The 20,986-nt window shown below is 41.0% G+C and overlaps 2 protein-coding genes across 3 annotated transcripts in view; both read left to right on the top strand.

Moving 5' to 3' along the window:
• Window positions 1-151: 151 nt before the first annotated feature.
• gigyf2 (GRB10 interacting GYF protein 2) lies at window positions 152-16,707 on the top strand. 2 transcript variants are annotated; one of them, XM_056390622.1, is made up of 29 exons: window positions 152-237; window positions 2,517-2,568; window positions 2,758-2,914; window positions 3,097-3,192; window positions 3,393-3,501; window positions 5,358-5,463; window positions 5,623-5,663; window positions 5,770-5,802; window positions 5,958-6,134; window positions 6,658-6,869; window positions 7,066-7,213; window positions 8,220-8,471; window positions 8,586-8,758; window positions 9,080-9,236; window positions 9,346-9,512; window positions 10,299-10,393; window positions 10,729-10,857; window positions 10,974-11,104; window positions 11,226-11,326; window positions 11,748-11,888; window positions 11,977-12,135; window positions 12,494-12,745; window positions 12,827-12,949; window positions 13,138-13,470; window positions 13,809-14,011; window positions 14,138-14,289; window positions 14,396-14,589; window positions 15,858-15,999; window positions 16,105-16,707. In XM_056390622.1, exons 2-29 carry the CDS (start codon window positions 2,531-2,533, stop codon window positions 16,170-16,172), a joined length of 4,089 nt encoding a protein of 1,362 aa, XP_056246597.1. In that variant the 5' UTR covers window positions 152-237; window positions 2,517-2,530; the 3' UTR covers window positions 16,173-16,707. The 2 variants fall into 2 exon arrangements, with proteins under 2 accessions (XP_056246597.1, XP_056246598.1); XM_056390623.1 differs by having other exon boundaries at window positions 5,958-6,059.
• A 14-nt stretch (window positions 16,708-16,721) lies between these two features.
• Window positions 16,722-20,986, top strand: part of snorc (secondary ossification center associated regulator of chondrocyte maturation) — a 7,497-nt gene continuing 3,232 nt past the window's right edge. Inside the window, exon 1 of the mRNA XM_056390630.1 lies at window positions 16,722-18,474. Coding sequence (XP_056246605.1) covers window positions 18,402-18,474 — 73 coding nt within the window. The 5' untranslated portion in view covers window positions 16,722-18,401. The remainder of the gene's footprint in view (window positions 18,475-20,986) is intronic.

A 20,986-nucleotide genomic window follows, 5' to 3' on the forward strand; every position in this document is an offset into this window, starting at 1 on the left:
ACATAACATAAGAACGGTAAATACAGTGGTTATATTCACCTCGTTGTCTGTGAATATGTACCAGTCAGCAAATCTTACCACGGCATACGGGTTTTATCTGTTGTCATGTGACCCACACTCAGCCATCTTGTGGAAAACGAAGAGAGAGAGAGATAGATAGAGTGAGAGAGAGAGAGAGAGAGAGAGAGAGAGCTACACAACTCGCATACAAACCTTGTGCTGTCAGAACAAGCAGAGGTAAGACAGCCAAAGTTTAATACATTAGCTAAGGGGAAATCGTTCATTTAAGTAAAGTGCCATGTCAGAGAGTCATATTCTGACGAGCTGGCGTGCTTGGGACTGTTGTTAAACCACCATGTTTACTTGGCCTAACAGCACCGGGCCCCAGTGTCTGTGTGTGCATGTCCGGGCCGTGTGAAGTGCGGGACGGCCTGACAAGGAAATTTTGTTGTGGATCCAGTCTGCCCGGAAGGCCGCGTGTAGCTAGCTAGCTAACCTATGCTAGCTACCAGTGTTGAGAATAGGGATTAACTTGTGCCGGAGCAGTGTTACGTTTGTTTAGTAGAATATATGACAAGACCTCTCCTCCTATGGGAAATTAAATTGGTGTCAATACATGTGTGTGGTTTGGCGTACGACAGATACAACGTTGGGAGAAAACGCTGCTAGCTAGCTAAGGCGCTGGCAGACCCACCGTTGGCTGTCGTCTTGCTAGTTGGTTAAAATACCATGGTATGGCACCAGCATATTGGAAGTAGCCCTTTAACTACACCTCTTCTTCCACCTTTCAACATAACTATAACCCTAATGTCAACTTTCGACCGTTAGGAGATACGCTGGCTAATGTCAGTCACTGGTGTCCTGAGAAATGTCCATGTTAGTTCTTTCTTTGACTGGTTAGCTTGCTGTGTTAGCTAACGTTATGTTTATAACCGAGGGTGGTTTCCACTTAATTCCCCCGAGTTATCATCGTGGCTCGTATGGATCATTGTAAGCCAGCTTTTAGCATGATTCAGTAATGTAACCGACGTTAGCGTCAGGATGGGTCGGCCCGTCCACCGTGCGGTAACTGTGTGCTCCTGCTTTCCTCTAGCTAGCGATAACATTACATGGTGCAATAGCATTTTACATAAGGCAACAATTTGGACAACTTTACAAGAACTTAGTGGTCAGTCATTTTCATATTGACTTTAGCTTTCCCTTCTCTTATCAAGAGTACTAGTTTGTAACCAAACGGATAAAAGTTGTGTTTCGAACAGATTGGCCAGTTGGCGAGCATTGGCTTTTAATTATTGGAGACAACTTATAACGTTATGGAAAGTCAGCCATTCGTTTCGCTTTCCCTTTATTTTAACACTGGCAAACGTGCTAAGCGTTCAGGAGAGTTGTCAGAAATGTTGCTCACTTCAGTTGAGTTTGCTTTAACTACCCACTTACACGTGGCTTACCCCGACTTCCATATGGTCAGTGGTATTGTGAGTCTACTGTCGCCTTTTGTGTCCGATATTTGAGAGAGTCTCACAGCTTTAAAAATCCTTGCTTTCAAGCTTAAGTGTAAGGTAAAGTCTTGGGAGATAATACACTGTTGTAAACAAACAGCTAATCTTGTTGACATTACATGATTATTTTTAATTATTAGTCAAAGTAAAGACCATTTCCGCTGTCAATTACAGGTGTCTGACTTCCCCTCCTTGCAGGCTGGGAGCCTTCCTAAAATAGCTTTAGCAGTTTGAAATTGTACACTGGTTGTGTCTGCTAGTGGGATGGGCTATATATCCAGGGGAGTTAAAGCCTGTGACAAAACCTTAAATGCTTTACCAAATTCTGTCCAGCAGAACTGTGTGTGCCATGATAGCTGTAGTTGTGTCTCATTAAGATAGAAAAAAATGTGAACTGGTGTGGTAAACAAATTACATTGGTTAGGTAACAATATTTGTGTAGATAAAAGTTGATTTCAAATTTATTTGAGAATTCTGTTACCCTGATATTGTATCGCAATACACTAAGTGTTTTCTGATACAAAATTTACTGTTTGTTTTTGAAGAGCTACTCTTAACCCAACTAACTTTTGCGTCAATAGTTTATAAACTAGAGTTGAAACAACTTGTCAAATAATTAAAAGTTAGACAATTTATTGAAAAGTAATCTGCAACAATTTAGATGTTCAATTAATCTTTGCAGTTGTTAAACAAGTAAAATGGCAGTCTCCATTTCCAGGCTTTCAAATGTGAGGATTTGCTGCTTTTCTATGTTTTGTATTATTTTAAGTTGAAAATCTTTGGTTCTTGGACTGTTGGCTGGACAAAATAAGACATTTTGAGTTGTCATTATGGGTGCCCAGGACTTGTAAATAGCATTAATCAATTCAGAAAAATAGTCCATCTCATGGACCATTATATGGACACTAAACACATTAGTAATTGTGAGATGTGATGCAATATAATGATGCAATATTTATGTCTTCAAGGTATCTACTGAGTTGTTCTAATCCCATTTCTCCCTTTTCATATTTGTAGAACTTCAAGGAAGAATGGCCGAAACCCAGACACTTAACTTTGGACCAGAATGGTAATTGAACTGGCATGAATTCATGATTAGTCTGAGGGAAGTGACTCTTAGGTTGTGAAACTGGTTTTCTTTTGGGGCCCAGTGCAGCTTTACCATACATGTTCAGACATGCCAATTGCTACCTCAGCTTTAGTGTTGTCTCGCCTTCATCTGTCCCTTCTGCTTTTACTACCCTTTCTCTCTTTGCAGGCTCCGTGCCCTGTCTGGAGGTGGTGGCAGCGGTGGTGGTGGAAGCAGCAGCGCTGTTGCCTCTCCACCCCTCTCACCTGCATTGCCAAAGTATAAACTTGCAGACTATCGCTACGGGAGAGAAGAAATGTTAGCACTTTATGTAAAGGATAACAAGGTGGGTATAACATCTATATCTTAGCTGTTGATGAAGGCTTGCAGTCAACATGACTTGCATTCAAATTATGGTACTGCTGAGATTAGATTTACATCTTCCTTGTTTGGTGTGTAATAACACATTCTCTCAAACCCATATGCATCTTAACAGTGAAGCCTGTGATTGTTTATTTTCTCCTCCAGATCCCTATAGACCTACATGATAAGGAGTTCCTGCCCATATTGCAAGAGGAGCCCTTACCGCCTCTGGCACTCGTGTCTTTTACAGAGGAAGAACAGGTAGGAGAACTTGTCATAATATCAGGTCACTATCTTGGTGAGAAATGATAAGATCAGAAAGTGTTTCTGACTTATTTAGTCAGTTGGCCATTTCTTGGAATAAGTAGTAATTAGACTACGAAACAAAGAACAAGTGCCAAGAAGAGTGCTGAGAGCTGGCTGTTCGTCCCCACCCCCCCACCCCCTGTCTGTATTTGCAGAGAAATTTTTCCATGTCTGTAAACAGTGCAGCAGTACTTCGGCTGACAGGCCGAGGAAGCGGTCCGATAGCAGGGGCACCAAGAGGCCGAAGTACCTCAAGGGGTAGAGGTAAGATTTTTAACCGAGATCATATATGAATGTGTCATTTTTCCCCTTCTCTTTTCCAGGATATTTAGCTGCAGGGTGAGTTTACGCTGTGGAAACAATAAGGTGGATTTCATTTTTCAAAGGAGCCAATTTTAGCTATTTAGATATTCTATCTATGCAGTTTCAGAGTCACAACTGCAAATAGTTAAGATGCCTTTGAAGAATCCCACCAATATGGCCACAGCTTGAGACAAGGGATGTAATATTAGAACTCTCTAGGTGTTGTGCTTACTCAGCATACTTGGACCCCAGCTGCTTGAACTAATAATTGATATGCTTTAAACATGGAAAACCCTGTTTGAAATCACAGTGCTATTTGTATGAACATACTTGGACACTTATATACATCCTCCAGTCAGTCAAAGCTCCATACTAATTTTACAGAGCTATTTGGAGTTGTTGGGTTACTGTTAGTCAGCCCTAAGTGTTTAGGGAGGCTCAGTTTTAAGTTATGTATAGTTATTTGTGGGTCCATATGCTGTGTTAGAGTTTCTGCCACAGACAACAAATAAATCTTGTGTTCCTTAAGAACAGCATCTTTCCTGTTTGTCACTGCAGAGTCTGCTCAGACTTTTCAGGCACGCTAGCAACTACTAGCGGTGGAATTAGCCAAAAAAAGAAGTCTTGAACCAAACTTAAGAGTTGCAGTTCTAGGAAGGTAGCAGGACAAAAGCCACTCAAAATTTGATAAATTCAAGATAAATGGAAGATACCACATATAACTATAACTGTAGACCAGCTCTAAAGTGCTTTGTCATGATCTTGCAAATTCATTGGCTGTGCCTTTATCGGTCTGCCCTTATATTAAATTTATAATCTTTTTCCCACTTACTAACGAAAACATAGTGCCTGCTGTTGAATTGTGTAATAAGAAGTTAAATTAAGTTTACTGCTCAAAAAATATTTTGGCTGTTAATTTTAATATGAAGCATACTGCATATAGCATAAAGAGAGCATGTAAAATATAATAAAACTATTTATTTTGACTCGTATTTCTTCACCCCGTACGGTCTTGTTCTCTATACTTCTCAGTGTTGGATTCACATAGTCCCAGTTCATACACCCAGCTTTGGATCCAGACTGTGAGTGAAGGTCAACTTTAATCAGAAGAAGCTCTTAACATGCATGTATACATGTATGTATGCAGATTAATGCTTGCTTCAAATGAAAAGACACATGTTGGACAGTCAGGTCATTCATTGAACTTTTTCTGAACTACCTACATTGAAGGTTTGTTGTGTCACCACGTTTAAGAGGTGGTAAAAGAAATCATAAGTTAACAGTAGTGCACAATGTTATTGTTTGCCAACTGACTCTAAGAGAATAAGAAGAAAATATAATTGACAACAGTCAAACTGTATTATCACTGTTGAAGTATATTGCCTATGAATCATGGAGAGGACAGATGAATTAAAAACCACAAGAGCTGGTTTGTTGTACATCTTCTAGATGACCAAGGAAAGGGAGAGTACAGCATAATGATTCAGCATATTATATGCATTGGATGATGGTAGTTCTGTTATATTTGTGTGTTCATGAAAAAAAAAAAGTAGACCATTTAAAATACAGACAATTTACTCATCTAAGCAGCAATGACTCCTAGTAACAAAAGGTGGGTATAGAGTTTCTGATCAACTGTTGTGGGAAATCTGAATGTTTTGTGGAACACTATAAATGGATGAACCAAACTGGGTCCTGTGATCAAATGTTAAATGTACTACCAGTAGTGTACTTTATGCTACACAGTTGTAATGACTCATGAAAAACTAGATCTTATCGGGACACTTAAGGCTGCTTCATCCTGTGATTGCTTTCAGGCCGGGGGAGAGGAGATGGAGGGTTTTACCAAAGAAGTTTTGATGATGTAGAAGGTTTTGGTCGTGGAGGGAGGGAGATGCATCGCTCCCAGAGCTGGGAAGAAAGGTATTAAAAGATCTATTTGTGGTGTCAAGATCTGTTGTAAAACTCTGACCTTGTTTGACAAATTGATTTTCAATTTGAGTTTTTGCTAGACAGCAGTTAAACATCTCTTTAGTCATGATGTTACATAACTGGTGTTTTATTTATTTTTTTCCTCACCAGGGGAGATAGAAGGTTCGAAAAGCCAGGTCGAAAAGACCCAGGTTGGTGTTACATTTTTTCTTAAGTCAAATAATCAATATATGACATACTGATTGGCAGATACACTGGATTACTTCTACTATTTGTTCCTCTCTGTAAACCTGACAGATGCTGCTCCAGGACATTTTCAGATGAATCACAGTAAGTTTTCTTCAGTCATTGACCAATAGGGAGTTCAGATTTTTAGTGGAAATAGGACAAATTACTTGATTGGCAGCATTAAGTAGGACTACATTTCGCTTTTATGAATGTAATGATGATGGCTGCACTTTTAATCAACCCCTTACACTTTGCAGTCCGAGGAAACTACGAGGACGGTGGGACAGGTCTACCGAGGAAGCACGACTTCACGCGTTCAGAGAGTGAGAACTGGCGTACTTCTCGAGATGATCAGAATGGTGAGGATGATGAGGGGGGCTGGCGACTGGCGGGTTCTCGACGGGACAGTGACCGGTGGTGCCCCCCAAGCCCAGGTGGGCACAGCACTGACCACATTACCAATACATTTATCTTTGATAAATTATCTTTGATAAATGTATTTGTGGTGTACCACCATGTTTGTTGTATGGCTTGTTTCAGAATAAGGTACATTTCTGTGTCAGCCTGCAAACTGCTCTGGGGTTTATGTTTTTTCATTGCACAAGATAATAGAAATTTTACCATACAACCAACTTGAATTAAGAGGTGTTCTTCATCTCCGCATTTTCTTTGTGGTCATCAGAATATTATGACATAGCGGGTACCTATTAAGGGTACATATTTTATATAAGAGGGACACTTCAAAAGTACACTGATGTCCCCTTCACTTCCAAGTGTTTTTGACCTGCACATGCTTGAAAATCATTTCAAGCATATAATCATGTATTAAAGTATGTGGATGCACTTTGTTCAGTCGTGCTACTGGTGGCCAAAAAGCTTTCCACCTTTAATGAAGATAAGTTATATAATGAGATTAAGATTGGTTATACAATCCTAACTAGTTTCCTATTTCCCCAGATGGGCCTCGGTCAGCAGGGTGGCGGGAACACCCAGACCAGCGTCGTCGCTTCCCGTTTGATGCAAGAGAAGACGAGCGTGGATACAGGAGGCCACGGTCAGGCAGCGGCAGCCTGGAAGATGAGAGGGACAGCCTGCCAGAGTGGTGTCTAGAGGACGCAGACGAGGAGGCGGGCACCTTCGACTCGTCAGGGGCCTTTCTCTCTCTCAAGGTAAGAAAGGAAATCTGACGAGAGTTTTAAATAAATCAGTGAAATTAAGTACTGATGCACCATTTACTTATATAAATGGCTTGTTTTCGCTAGATATTATGAAGCAGATCATTACCTTGTCTATTAAGATTGAAAGCTTCATGGGAGGATACTGTTGCCAGATTTTCTGCAATTGTGTTCTTTGTCATGTTATCAGAAAGCCTCCAAGGAGCCAATCCTGGAAGAGGCAGAGCTCGACTTCAAGCCCCTGGAAGAGTGTGAAGAAGGCCTGGAGGAGGAGGACAGTCAGCCCAAGGAGACCAAAGAAACAGACATGGAGGCCAAGAGAGAGGCTGACCGGAAAGGTCAGTCACTTCTATGGGTTTTTTTTTTTTTTTTTTTATTATTAAATTAATTGTTAGTAGCACTTAAAAGCTTGGATATGAAATCAAATTGACTGGGCTTAGTCATTACTCACAGAAAAGTAGTGACTTATTCACAGAAATTTAAGTTTACTGACACTGGGATTTCAAAACTAGTCCTCTAGCTGAATGGTGTTTTCACTGGGAACTACGCCATTCTGCTGTTGTAACACCTGTCTAGAAGAGCTGATATGCAAATTTCATACTGATTACACAGTATTGGTCCACATTGGCTTGGTGTGCAATAACGTCTCACTAATGAATGAAATGGGATTGAAAAAGGCTCACAACATTTTTTTGGAGACAATATTGGTTATTATCCCATCTCATCACTTAAACATTGTGTTTTTATGCCTCTGTGCCGGCGACGGCCGAGGCCGTAGCCATTATGGTTTCAGGTTGTCCATCCATCCATACATACATATGTACATCCCATCCATGAAGGCGATATCTCAGTAATGCCTTGAGGGAATATCTTCAAATTTGGCACAAACATTCACTTGGACTCAAGGATGAACTGATTAGATTTTGTTGATCAAAAAGGTCAAGGTCAGGGTGCGATACTTGTTAACACAGTATCTCGAGAACTCCTCAAGGGAATCCCTTCAGATTTGGCACAAATGTCCACTTTGACTCAAGGGTGAACTGATTAGATATTAGTGGTCAAGGTCACTGTGACCTCACAAAACACGTTTTTGGCCACAAATTTATAAGCTTATTATGACACAATTTAACACAAAGTTACATTTTATATCCATATGGTCAAAGGTCAACTTCACTCTGACATCATAATGTTCTACAAAAACACTTCTGGCCATTATTCAATGCTGTAACTCAGGAAGGGGAGATTGTGACCATATTTCCTGCAACTTGGATGGTTGGCAAAGGTATACACCGCAGGGCAGTAAATCTATTTTTTTTTTTTTTTTTTTTTTTTTTTTTTTATTAGAGTTGGCCAGGGTGTCCGAGGAAGCTCCATCTGTTGCTCCACCTGTTGCTCCCCCAGTCTCAGAGTCTCAGGTCCCTGCCCAGTCTTTGTCCCCCAGCCAGCCCAGCAGAACAGAAGAGACTGAGAGGCCAGCTGAACGGCAGCCACCCCTTGAGCACCCACCAGAGCCCTGCAAAGTCCCCCTGCACGTCCCCATGTCTAACAGCATGCTGGAGTCCCTACCCATGACCCACATTTCTACCACCCTTGCAGGTGGGGGTTGGTTCTTCAATTTCACAGTAAATGGAAAGACTTATCAAGCATTTCTGTTCTACGGACCATGAAACCTCACTAATATCTGCTATTTCCATTTCTCATTTTATACAGAAGTATCTGCTCCATCGCCCAGTGTCCAGCTACCGCAGCAAAAGCCCATGGAGGTTCCTGTGGTGATGAACAATCCTTTGCCTTTCCCTTCGAGTATAATGGCACCTATTGGCAGGCCCACCACTGTGCCACATGACACAGATGAAGATGAGGGACTGAAACACTTTGAGCAGGTATATTAGTACACTTTAAACATGAAAGTCTGTCAGTAGGGTGTAGCGCTGCTGTCGTCGATCACAATTCCACCTACAGTCCTAATCCTTCTTTAATTGATTTGTAAGGACCTCTTAAAATCTTGTGCTCAGTGAAGAGGAAATCATACTGTGAATATTATGATACCAGAGAAGTGATTACCCTTTTCCAATAAATGATAGTTAATTTCCCTTAAAAAACTAAACAGTCAAAAATGAGTTGTGTAATCAGCCCTGTTATGTTAGGTTGTATTGATTTAAGCAGGGTTATGAGTAATGTAGAACTTAAAAATTCCCCTCCAGGAGGCAGAAAAGATGGTGGCGTACCTACAGGACAGTGTGGTGGATGATGACAGACTTGCAGCAAAGACTTCAGAGAAGCCCAAGCCTGCAGGCCTGCCGCTTACACATGAAGCTGCTCTCAAATGGTTCTACAAAGACCCCCAGGGGGAGATACAGGGTAAGACTGGAATAGTTTTTATGTGCTCAAAATGGGACTTAAATACATTTATTTTTGAGAAGGCACCTGTTTCCTTTGAACCTGCTATGCTCATTTTGTGGTTCTACAGGTCCATTCAGTAACCAGGAGATGACTGAGTGGTTTCAAGCTGGTTACTTCACAGTGTCTCTTTTAGTCAAAAGAGGGTGCGATGAAGTATTTCAACCACTCGGCGAGATCATGAAGATATGGGGGAGGGTACCGTTCACTCCAGGCCCTGCACCTCCACCTCTACAGGTTTGTGTTTTCAAAATGTGGCCTGCTTCATTTCTTATATCCAAAGGTTTGCTTTGTGAATCAGCACTAGTTGCCAATACTAACCATGACCTATAGGTGGTGTCATATTCCACTCAAAGGAATCCTTCATGTACCAGTTTTTTGGTGTTTCAAGAACCTTTCTCTGACTTCATGGATTATATGGAGGTTTTTCATAAAGCAATTGCAATTTTTTTTGCTAAACAAGTCATCATCAAAATCTTGTTAAATAAGAATATCTCCTGATATTAAACGATATGAAAAAGGAAGCAACTGAAGCAGCTGGATACAGTTAGACCAAGTGAATGTATCAATGTCTAACAGCCAGCATTTGGAGCTAGAATCAGCAGACAGAATGTAAGGTTCCTATTTTTATACTTTTATGTATTTATTTGTCATGGAAGTGGTCGTTCTGAATTCTTTAAGATGAAAAACTCATTTTTTTTAAAGTACTATATTAAATTATTTATCATAACTATTCACCCCCTTGAAATTGATGTTTATTAGAGACAACTTTAATAGCAATTGCAGCCTTGGTTCAATATGGAAAGGTCAGTATTAGCTTTATACAGCTAGATGTTGCTCAAACGCAAAACAAATTGCACAGAGATTGAGTAAACAATAGCCTTGAGGTCCAGACTCTTTTTGTGCTGTCAGCACTTTGGCCTTGAATTCCCCCCTTTGCTTAACATCTTATGTCTCTTGCTATCTTTTGCTTGTTTGACTGTTATGATTTATCCTGACTCTGCATCTCTTGATGTGATGCAGGGAGATGGTGATCAAGAGAGGTTGAAGAGGCAGCAGGAGCTCACTGCTCTCAACCTCTACCAGTTACAGCAGCTCCAGTATCAATACCTCCTCAGGTATGCCAGTCCCAGATCTGAAACTGACATTACTTTCACACAACAAAAGGATTTATACAACTTGTTTCACATGTAGTAGTACTCGCCAAGACCTGAAAGCAGACTATAGTTAATGGTTAATCTTTGACCTCAGAATCAAAATGATCTCTCCCCGCTTCTATTTTAATACTAAAAAATACACACTTATATTTCATGTATTGGTAGGATGGGATGTAAATGTCCAATAATGTGTGTAAATAACTGACACATTATCATTAAAACTTAAGTTTCCCATTTCTCATTTTCTCAAATTTCTCTTATCCTCTTGTCTTACTATCTTGCTACTTGTCTTACAGGCAGCAGTATGCTCAGGCCCTGGCCCAGCAGAAAGCTGCAGCTCTTAGCTCAGCTCCTCTTCAACAGCAGCAGCAACACCAACAGCAGATCAACCTGCTACTACAGCAATATCAAGCACTCAAGATAAGGTTGACACTCACAAACATGTCAGCTCTGCCTGTAAATCTACATCTGCCTGTGTTGATTTAGGCACTATGTGTTTAGCATTGTATTTATTAATGTTTATTTGCTCATCTTATTGTAGAGCGTCTGAGAGCCTCCTACCTCCTGTTACCCGATCCCTGTCTGTACCAGACACTGGTTCTGTATGGGAAATGCAGAACCCATCCTCTCAGGCTTCCTGCACACCAAACCTCCAACAACCTGCTCCCAGCAGTGAGTTTTAGCCTTCAGTGTCCTGCAGCATTGATTTGTTTTTGAATCACATGAGAGCACAAGGAAAAAATACTTCATGTTGTAGCAGGTGTAATGCATCATATTCTCTCATTCGCACCAGCGTGGGATGGCAGCAGCGTGTGGGATTTACCCATTGACTCCATGGCACAGGCTCCAACCATTGAGCAGATGCAACAGTTAGAGAAGTCAAAAGCTGCAAAGGTAAACAGTATTTCTGCTTACTTTTCTGTTTCCTTTGTCTCAGTGGAACTAAGTCCAACTTATAATATTTTAATTACTAAAACAAATGGATTTACCACAAATTGGCATAAATTCCAAAAACATTAAAAAAGCAAAATGGAAATGTTCAACTCCTATTAAAAAATGTTTTATTAGACTAAACAGTAGGCAGTCTTCTGATAAGTCAACATATTGGTAAAATGAAATTATACTTTTGTACTTTGCGGTGCTAAAGTATTTAATCTCAGACTTTTTGTGAGACTCACAGGCATGAAGAAGTAGGCAGGCTAGATAGAATAGAAAATAATAACTTTAATTTAGGATGAGTCTCAGAAATGTGCGTGGATTTTTCTACCTCCTGAGATAATAACGGTAGTGTATTTTTATCTTCATCATCCAACAGTTGGAGCTGGAGAGGCGTGAGGCAGAAATGAGAGCTAAAAGGGAGGAAGAGGAACGGAAACGGTTGGAGGAGGCCCTAAGGGCTCGACAAGAGGAGGAACGCAAACGTTTGGAAGAAGAGGAGCTGGCACGGCAAAAACAGGTGGAGTGTTTGAACAATATCAATCTGAAGCAATCTGAATTATTTTCTTTGAAGGCATTGATACTGACCTAGTGTTGTAAATCTTTAGGAGGAAGCTTTGAGGCGGCAGCGAGAGCAAGAAGAGGCACAGCGTAGGCAAAAAGAAGAAGAGGAGAGACTGGCACAGGAGGAAGCTCTTCGAAGATTAGAGGAGAGGCGGAGGGAAGAGGAGGAGAGAAAGAAACGAGAAGAGTTCCTTCGCAAACAGGTAAGCTAAGGAAAACATGTCCTATACTTTCTCCTTTTTGGGCTTGTGAAATGTAATGGAAATGGACTTGCACTTATATTGCACTTTTCTAGTCTTGCTGACCACTCAAAGCGCTTTACAATAATTGCCACATTCACCCATTCACTCACACATTCATACATCACACTCATACACTGATGGAACAGCCATCAGGGGCAATGTGGGGTTCAGTATCTTGCCCAAGGATACTTCGACATGTGGCCTGGAGGAGCCAGGACCTGGATCGAACCACCGACCTTCTAATTAGTGGACGACCCACTCTACCTCCTGAGCCACAGCTGCCCCATTTCTTAATTTGAAATGTTGTCTATCTCACCAGGAAGAGGAGCGCAGAAAGCAGGAGGAACTTGAAGCATTGAGGAGGCGTGAGGAGGAGAAGCGAGCAGAGGAGGAGGCAGCAGCAGCTGCAGCGGCAGCTGCTCTTGCCCAACAGCAACAGGAGGAGCTGAAACGGAGAGAGCAGGAGGCCCAAAGACAGCAGGAGCTGCAAAGACAGAGGCAGCAGCAACAAGAGGCCCTCAGGAGACTTCAACAGCAGCAACAACAGCAGCAGCAGCTTGCACAAATGAAGGTAAGGACACCGGATCTGTCAACAAAAATTGACATTATAAAATGTATAAAAGTTAACAAAACTCTTCACTGTGTTTTGCAGCTTCCATCCTCTTCAAAGTGGGGCCAGCAGTCGGCCAATGCTATAAACCAGAGTCAGAATGCCTTGTCACTGGCCGAGATCCAGAAACTGGAAGAGGAGAGAGAACGACAGGTGCGGGAGGAGGTAAGGATGGCAAACAGCGGGCCTTGTTCAGTTACTCTGTCACCAGCAATGTATTTGTACCTCCAATGAGTTATGAGCAATGTTTTAGTTTTTTTTTTTTTATAATGCATTATTTTTTTGTTATTGAACCAAATGGCTCTACACCAACTAATTTCCATCACCCTCCCGTTTCCTTCCACGACCCACAGCAGCGGCGTCAGCAACAAGAGCTCCTGAAGCTGCAGCAACAGCAGGCTCTGCAACAGGCTCAGCAGCCTCAAGCCAAGCTGTCTGGTTGGGGTAATGTGGCCAAACAACCAGTTGTTACCAAGTCCTTGCTGGAGATTCAGAGGGAGGAAGCCCAGCAGATGAAACAGCGGAAGGACCACCAACAACAACAACAACAACATCATCAACAACAACAACAACAACAACAACAACAACAACAACAGCAGCAGCAGCAGCAGCAGCAGCAGCAGCAGCAGCAGCAGCAACAACACCACCCCATCGTCACCCAACAGACCCGCACTCAAAACAGAACTGTATGTTACATATATGATTTTAAGTTTCTGATTGGATGAAAGCAAATAAAAGCTTTGTGGTGCTGCAGAGTTGGATGCTACAAGCAACATTTTCAATGCTTAATGAAGTTTTTAATGCATGTCAGTGTGAGAGCTCAACCATTCTGGGCAGCTTATAACCCTTTGAAGATGAGATGAGATTTATGTAAAATTATGAAATTGTGATGGATATTTGTGACCATTTTCTGACATTATACAGACCAAACAACCTATTAGTCAGCAAAGTAATAGGAAGATTAATTGGTACTGAAAAAAGTAACAAGTGTTATGCCACTAATAGTGTCTTGCTCTCTTCACAGACATCTCTGAGTAGCTCTGTGTGGGGGTCTGTCAATGCCAGCACCTGCACTAACTGGGGCTCCGACTCCAGCAGTATCTGGGGTGACACCCACAACTCAAACATGGGCTTCTGGGATGAGGCTGTGAAGGAGGCTGTTCAGCAACCTCCTCAAACCAGGAAAGGCAGCACACAGAAGAACAACAAAGGCAACGCCAACCTCAGGTATTTATTAAGAATGCCTTAGTCACAACCTCTGATGAAAAGCATGACTTGCCATATGAGTAATTCACAGCACTTAATACACTTCCTTTTGTCTTCCTCCCGCATTTGCATTTTGTTCAAATGAAGTAACTCTTTGAGTGGGCGAGCCAATAAGAAGGTAGAGGAGGAGGAGAAGCTGCTAAAGTTGTTCCAGGGGGTCAATAAGAGCCAGCAGGACACCTTCATGCAATGGTGTGAGCAAACCCTGCACACCCTCAACACAGCCAACAATCTGGATGGTATGTCTTTAGAAATATGTTTTGCAAAGGCACTTCACCCACAACTATTGATGGACCATTTTTGGAAGCCAAACTCAGAAATATTCTCCATCTTTTTCCCTGCCAGTTCCTACATTTGCTTCCTTCCTGAAAGAAGTGGACTCTCCATACGAGGTGCACGACTACATCAGGGCCTATCTGGGGGACACTCCCGAGGCCAAGGACTTTGCCAAGCAGTTCCTGGAACGTCGTGCCAAACAGAACGCTAACCAACAGAAACAGGCACCGCAAAACCAACAGCAAGCCCTCAAACAGCAGCAGGTGAGCGAGACTGAAGTGGTACCAGTTATTTAAAGGCTCAGCATATGGGTGCTAAATGCTTTGTACCCATTTTGCTTTGTGAAGCCATTTGAGTCTTGCAATGTGATCAAAAAGAGAGACATCCTTTCCTTTTGCTCCCCTGAAATAGTTTTCGCTTTGGGGTATTTTTGCCTGGTATATTAAAACCAATCAGTGCAATTTCATCTGACATAACCAATGGCGTCACACATCATGACGACTACTGTTGTTTACATTGCTGGTGTGAATCTATCTTGCATCACATCTTTGGATCAGCCCCAAAAGAAGGCATTACACCGTTTCCTCATGAGGATGAAGAACAAATCTGTCCATATGATCCACGTATCCTACGTACCACATTCTTAAAGCGTTAAAGTGCTAACATGATTTTTTTTTTTTTTCCTCGTTTCAAAATTGAAAGCATGTATCATGAAATATGTAATCTTGTATTCATATGTTCCACACTTAATGTCTGCACTGTAGCTTTTGAAGGCAGCATTGTCTTTATCTTCATTATTCAGACTGTCAAGGCAGCTGCTTTACTTCTCTTCAACCATCAACAATTTCCTTTAGTTTAGCACCGGAAATGCCTTGATTCCTGATGGGAAAGTATTTTAAGTATTTATTGGCAAAATAACTTGACAGTAATGGTTCCTTGAAATTTGCACAAAGACGCATCTAGACAAAGACACTGCTATTGGTGTCAGTAACTGGTACAAAGTACTTGAAACACACTGAAATACATATTTTGAGAAAAATAATTGGCATATATTCTGATAATTGTTTAATCGTGTAGCTTGTTTATTAAGCTAAATTACCTCACCTTTTCTGGTTAGAGCTTCTCAGCTTATATGTGATATTTAAATATTTTAGGCTTTGGACTTTCAGTCAGACAAAGCAAGTAATTTGAAGGCATCCCCTTTGTCTCTGGAAACTTGTGATGCTCATTTTTCACTATTGGCCTGCTCTGTTTTAGACTGAATGATTTGTTTAAAAACCAATCACGAGAGTAATTGATAATGAAAATAATGAGTCAATGATCAATGGTTAACTATTGTGTAGATATGGTTTGTCATCAGCTAGTATCTTGTTTGCATTTCATTGTACCAGAAAATAACTCTCAACATAACTTTGAATAATCATGAAATGAGCTCCGGCTTTAAGTCAAATAGTAATATTTTAAATTTGCTGATGTCAAGGCCCAGAAATTCACAGAATGGCTTTTAAATCCCCATTTCTCTCTTGCCAAGGATTCTGTATGGGGTGGAACAGGATCTTCGTCGCTCTACCAGTCTAACCATACAAGTGGCCAGCAGCAGCGCTTTGAGACCGTCACCTCAGGGAAGAAGAAAAAGAAGCAGAAGATGGTCCGTGCAGACCCCAGCCTTCTAGGTAAGAGCAAAGACCCATCTGCTGAATCTGGAAAATCTGAAGTGACATGTTGCTACTTATTATTGCCCATCTGTTAACTGGATCTTTGTGCCTTTCAATTTTCAGGTTTTTCTGTGAATGCATCATCTGAGAGATTGAATATGGGAGAGATTGAGACTTTGGAGGACTTTTAAGGGACTGCAGCCAAGCAAACCCCCACTGACTGTATCCAATTTGAACAGCAGCTGTACCCCAACACCTGCCCCGGCCCCCCAACTGCTTCCATGACTTTCACCTTTTATTTTCAGTTTCCCATTTATCAGACATACTCTGGTATTCCCCATAAATTTTAAATTGTGAACAAACGGGGATCTCTGAGACAGGGTATGTTTTCCTGTTTAGCGGACCTATAATCTGATGAAAAACCTTGAGAGAAATGGAGTGGAGCTAACTTGCCAATGGAACACCCAACAAGCCAAGAGAGTAATCACCAAATGAACTGAAGTTTCTGGAGAGTCTGCAGAGGCATTGATGTCTGTTTGGCATCAGCTGCTCAGCCTCAAATCATGTCCTCTTGTGGAAATTCACAGTGACAACAAATTACAAATTTCAAATTTGGCCTCGATTGTATGGGATTTCTTAAAGTGTGGATATATGGGTGGGGTTGTGGGGGTATTATGAGAAAGGTTAGAGAGATTATATCCATTGTTTTTGTTTTATTTATTGAAAGTTTTCCCCTTACACTTTAAATTCCCCCCTGCTCTTTCCCCTCCCTGTTTGCTGCTGGGTGTTCATGGATAATGATGGCAAAGTAGAGCCCAAGGATTCGTGCCCACTTATGTCCTGTTTTAAGGACATGTTCAAAAGTTCCAAGTAGTTATCTATTTCTGTAAAATACTAGGCTGTTTAAAGAATAAACTTTCAACTCTGCATCTGTATTATAATATATGAAAATGATCTGCTGGAGTCATACTTTTTTATTGCAGTATGAAATAATAAAACAGTCTGATGTGTGGGCTGTTCACACCTTTGTCTGAACCATTCAGAAACCACAAAATTCATTGGATCTATATACATTCAAGTGAAATGCATAATTCAAAATAAATCATTGCCAGGTTTTTAAAGAGAGAACATAAGAGTGAAGCCAGATATCAGGATTTATGCTGTAATCAAACAAAAAAGCATCTTAAATTCCTCTAATCACGAGAATTTAGATTCAAAATTGAAAATTGCATCGCATGCTTTTTTCCTGGTTATCTGCTGCACGTATGCTGGCAGTCTTTCCTCTTTTTTTCCCCCTCATATCAAATGACAGTTTGCAATATCATGCAGACAAAACACATTTTTGTGTTCAAATATGAAACTAACCATTAAACATGAACAATATGTTGTCTCGCAAAAACACAACTGATTGTTTTTCAGGAAGTAAAAGCCAAACCTTTCACCACTCTCAATGTGATGTGTACCTGCCAATAAATTAGTCATGGTTTGAAAATCCACAAAGAAGAAATGAAACCTGCCAATTCTTTCTAATGCAAAGAAAAATCATACTTCTAGGCACACACACGTTTCATCAACAAAGTATTGTCAACTGAATTTAAGGAAGTCTTGAAGGATCAAAGTTAGAAACAGTGAGTTAACTGCTCTCATCAACCTGTAGAGCGGCTTCCATGTCAACTGAAAACCATTACGCCACTCACTGATTGATTAAGGTGCAAAAGAGAAACAACCCCTCACAATAAGAAATCAGGTTAACATGATCACAATGTTAACCTAATGAATGAGTGAAGTGAGTCCTAACGGCAGTTTAGTCTCATCAGGCTAGTTGCATTATGGGAAACGTAGCACCAGCATTCCTGGAGACTGCCTGTGCTCCTTTGATCTGTTGAGTCCCCCATTTTTTTACTGCAAATAATTCTGTGGTTCTGCTGAAGGAGGTATGACTTTTATGTCTAATTAAGTATTTTTATACCGAGATATTTGTACTTTTATTTAACTAAAAGTTTGCAGTACTTCTTGTACCACTGCCATCTTTACATTTTGAAAATTAATCTCTTTGGTGTCAGAAATTCCCTTCAAGAGTCAAGGTGTAAAATATCCAGCTGAGACCTTCGTGATGCAACTTGGCCAAGGTCAATGGTTCCGTAATGTTTACCCCTCATACCCAACTATGTGGCTGGAGGAGTCTGGAGTGGGTGGGCCTTGCAATGATGTGCTCACAAAGTCTACACTGTCCAGATAATCCTGTGTACACCTAGTTCCACCCCTCCTCTCACCCCTCAGCTGCCTACCTTTCCATGCTCCTACGCTGCCCTGTACTTTTCTCCTGCTCCTCTGCCAGGGTGAGTTACTTGTTTCAAGCCACTGCTTGAGGAGTTTTAGCGACGCTTTACTCTATCCGACGGTCATCCTTCACAGCCACCATGGTTCACAGCGGTATCTGCAGAGGGTTCCTACTGGTGCTCCTTGGCCTCTTGGTTGCCTTTGTACACACAGGTAAAACTTATATTGAGTCTGACTCTTTTTTTTTTTATTATCACATGCAACCTTGCCTGCTTGCACTGAAACTAATTACAGTAGAATTGTAGTAGGACAGAGCACAAAGCACAGACTGATTTATACAAAACAACTGCCTGTCACATTTTAAATGAAAGGTGTGCTGTGAGAGAAATATTTTTTTTAAACAAATACACTGACAGCAAATTGTATCAAGAGTGCTTCTAAATAAAGTCACTAGCATCTTGTTATAGGAAAAAACAGCTGATTTAAAATTGGGTAGGTTTAACATTTTATATTCTAAATGCTTATAATTGTTTGCTTATCAGCTGTATGTGCAGGCCGATGTTTAATCCTGCGTAGGCATCATATCAAAGGTGTGTGTGTATACGTGTCATTTTCACACACACACACACACACACACACACACACACACACTCTCTCTCTCTCTCTCTCTCAGGCTTGGATGTGTGAGTCTGCAGCCTGATGTAAATGATGCAGTTGTTGAAGCTCTGGGAGCTGTGAAAGCTGCTCTTTGACAAACAGGATGACTCAGTTGCTTTCATGATGTCTGATGTTTGTATGAAACTGAAAACCAGCTCCCCTCAGACTCAAGCTAAGCTGAAGTGATTCTGTGTAGTATTGGTTTGGTTTCAAGGTAGTGAAACGTCCACAGGTGTTGGGATTATTTCATATGTGTGAGAAGGTTTTGGAGGTATTAGTAAAAAGCAGGCACAGGAAATGATACGGCCAACATACATGAGCTTTTTTTGTAATGTAGAAAGTCTATGCACCAAAAATCAACTGGTTCTCAAGATTTTCTGTGCTATTTAACTCACACACTCACCACTTTTCTTTTACTTTCCCTTGCTTCTGTCTCCATTTCTCTCTTCCTCTTTTTTTTCACACACTCAAAATCGACTTGAAAAGAATCTCTTGTCACAGCAGAGCAGCTCTCAGGCCCAGAGGTCAGAGCAGAGGTCAAGACGGCAGTGGGGTTTATAACAAGTTGACGATCCTATGTGAAAAAAAAAACATAGCTGTGAACTGTCACCCTTTACATAGGACACCATATCTGCTGTTATCGAAAAAAGGCTGTGAACTGAAAACCATGTCAAAGTTTTTTACACTGGTGCTATGACTTGCCTGCACCTTTCTAAAAATATCTTGCGGCCTCTTTTCAACTGTACAGTTTTAAGGTGGAAACATATTTTCAATGCATCAAAGCATGTTTAACTATCTGGAAGGACCCCAGAGGAGATTTATTTTTGGTCATCTCGGCAAACACAATAATCTGGAAAAGAGGGGGATAACATACAGTAAAGGTCCATGGGTCGTACTCGAACCCATGGCTGCTGCAGTCAGGACTAAGCCTATGTCATACATGCTCTACCAGGTAAGCCAACAGGGTGTCACAGTGCCAGCAGTCTTGACCACAACACCACCCCAGTGTCTTAACCAGCATGACATGCAGCCCCATTGGTTGACTCATCGTGGGAAACAAACTGAAATGTGTCAAATAAGAAATTTAAGCAAGAGTATGATAATCACTCACACACTAACTCCTTGATCTTCCTCAATATGACTGATCTGATGGTGTGAGAGACTCAAAACCTTTAAAACAGAAAAGGGTTCATCACATGTTTTGTAACTAGACATGGAGACCATTTCTAGCAACCAAACCCTGATCCTACTCTAAAATCCAAAACTCACTGGTATTGTAATATTTTGCTATGTAAAATGTGGCCACCACCTGAGAAAGTTAAAGAGGCTGAAGCAAGGACACAGGACACCATAGATGTCATGTTTGGGCTGCATCAGTCATGGTTTCAATGCTCAGCCAGGTTGCTTTTCACACACACCCGTTCACGTACTTTGTCATCTCTCTAGCTGGTGTGAAATCCCGACCAAAGAGGTCTGAGGTACAAATAAATGGCCTTCTGTGTTTTTAGTGTCTAAAATCAGCCTTCCTTACGGTCTGCCAGCCTTTTATGAGTCTGGACTTGTTTGGCATTAGAGAAGGAGGATTCGTGATTGATGTCTATAGTTATGTCTTTAAAAAGTGTGACCTAGTGCAGTGATTCCCCATCAGGGATACTTCTGCCATAAGCAGTGGAGAGGGCTCAGCTCAAAACAAATTACCACAACTAAACACAGAAATCATCACTAACCGGTGTGATACCAATTTTTACTAAATTTTGAGTAACCAGTGAGCTGTAACTGAACCTCAGTGAGTCAGTTGTGATACATAAATACAAATTGTTGAAAATAGTTAGCTAAAGTAATGGACAAATAGTTAAAATAGATAGCTTAAAGTATAAATAATTAGTTGAAATGTTTGGCAAATTAACATCTGAAATAGGCAAAAAATAATGGATAAGTGATTAAAGTACTTAGCCTAAGCTAACGAATAAACAGTTAGCCAAAAGTGACAAACAGTTAAAACAGTTTAAATTAATTTAAGCTCAGCTTTAGCAGTTTCCAACTTCATCAAAGACAATTCAGTTATATG

Source organism: Seriola aureovittata, chromosome 12, assembly GCF_021018895.1.
Source record: "Seriola aureovittata isolate HTS-2021-v1 ecotype China chromosome 12, ASM2101889v1, whole genome shotgun sequence".
NCBI lineage: Eukaryota > Metazoa > Chordata > Actinopteri > Carangiformes > Carangidae > Seriola > Seriola aureovittata.

Excerpts from the sequence above, each read along its gene's own strand:
- gigyf2 (XM_056390622.1), top strand. The coding sequence starts at position 2,531 with ATGGCCGAAACCCAGACACTTAACTTTGGACCAGAATG. Across the intron at positions 6,870-7,065 it reads GGGCCTTTCTCTCTCTCAAG|AAAGCCTCCAAGGAGCCAAT; the intron begins GTAAGAAAGGAA and ends TCATGTTATCAG. Across the intron at positions 11,327-11,747 it reads AGAAGTCAAAAGCTGCAAAG|TTGGAGCTGGAGAGGCGTGA; the intron begins GTAAACAGTATT and ends ATCATCCAACAG.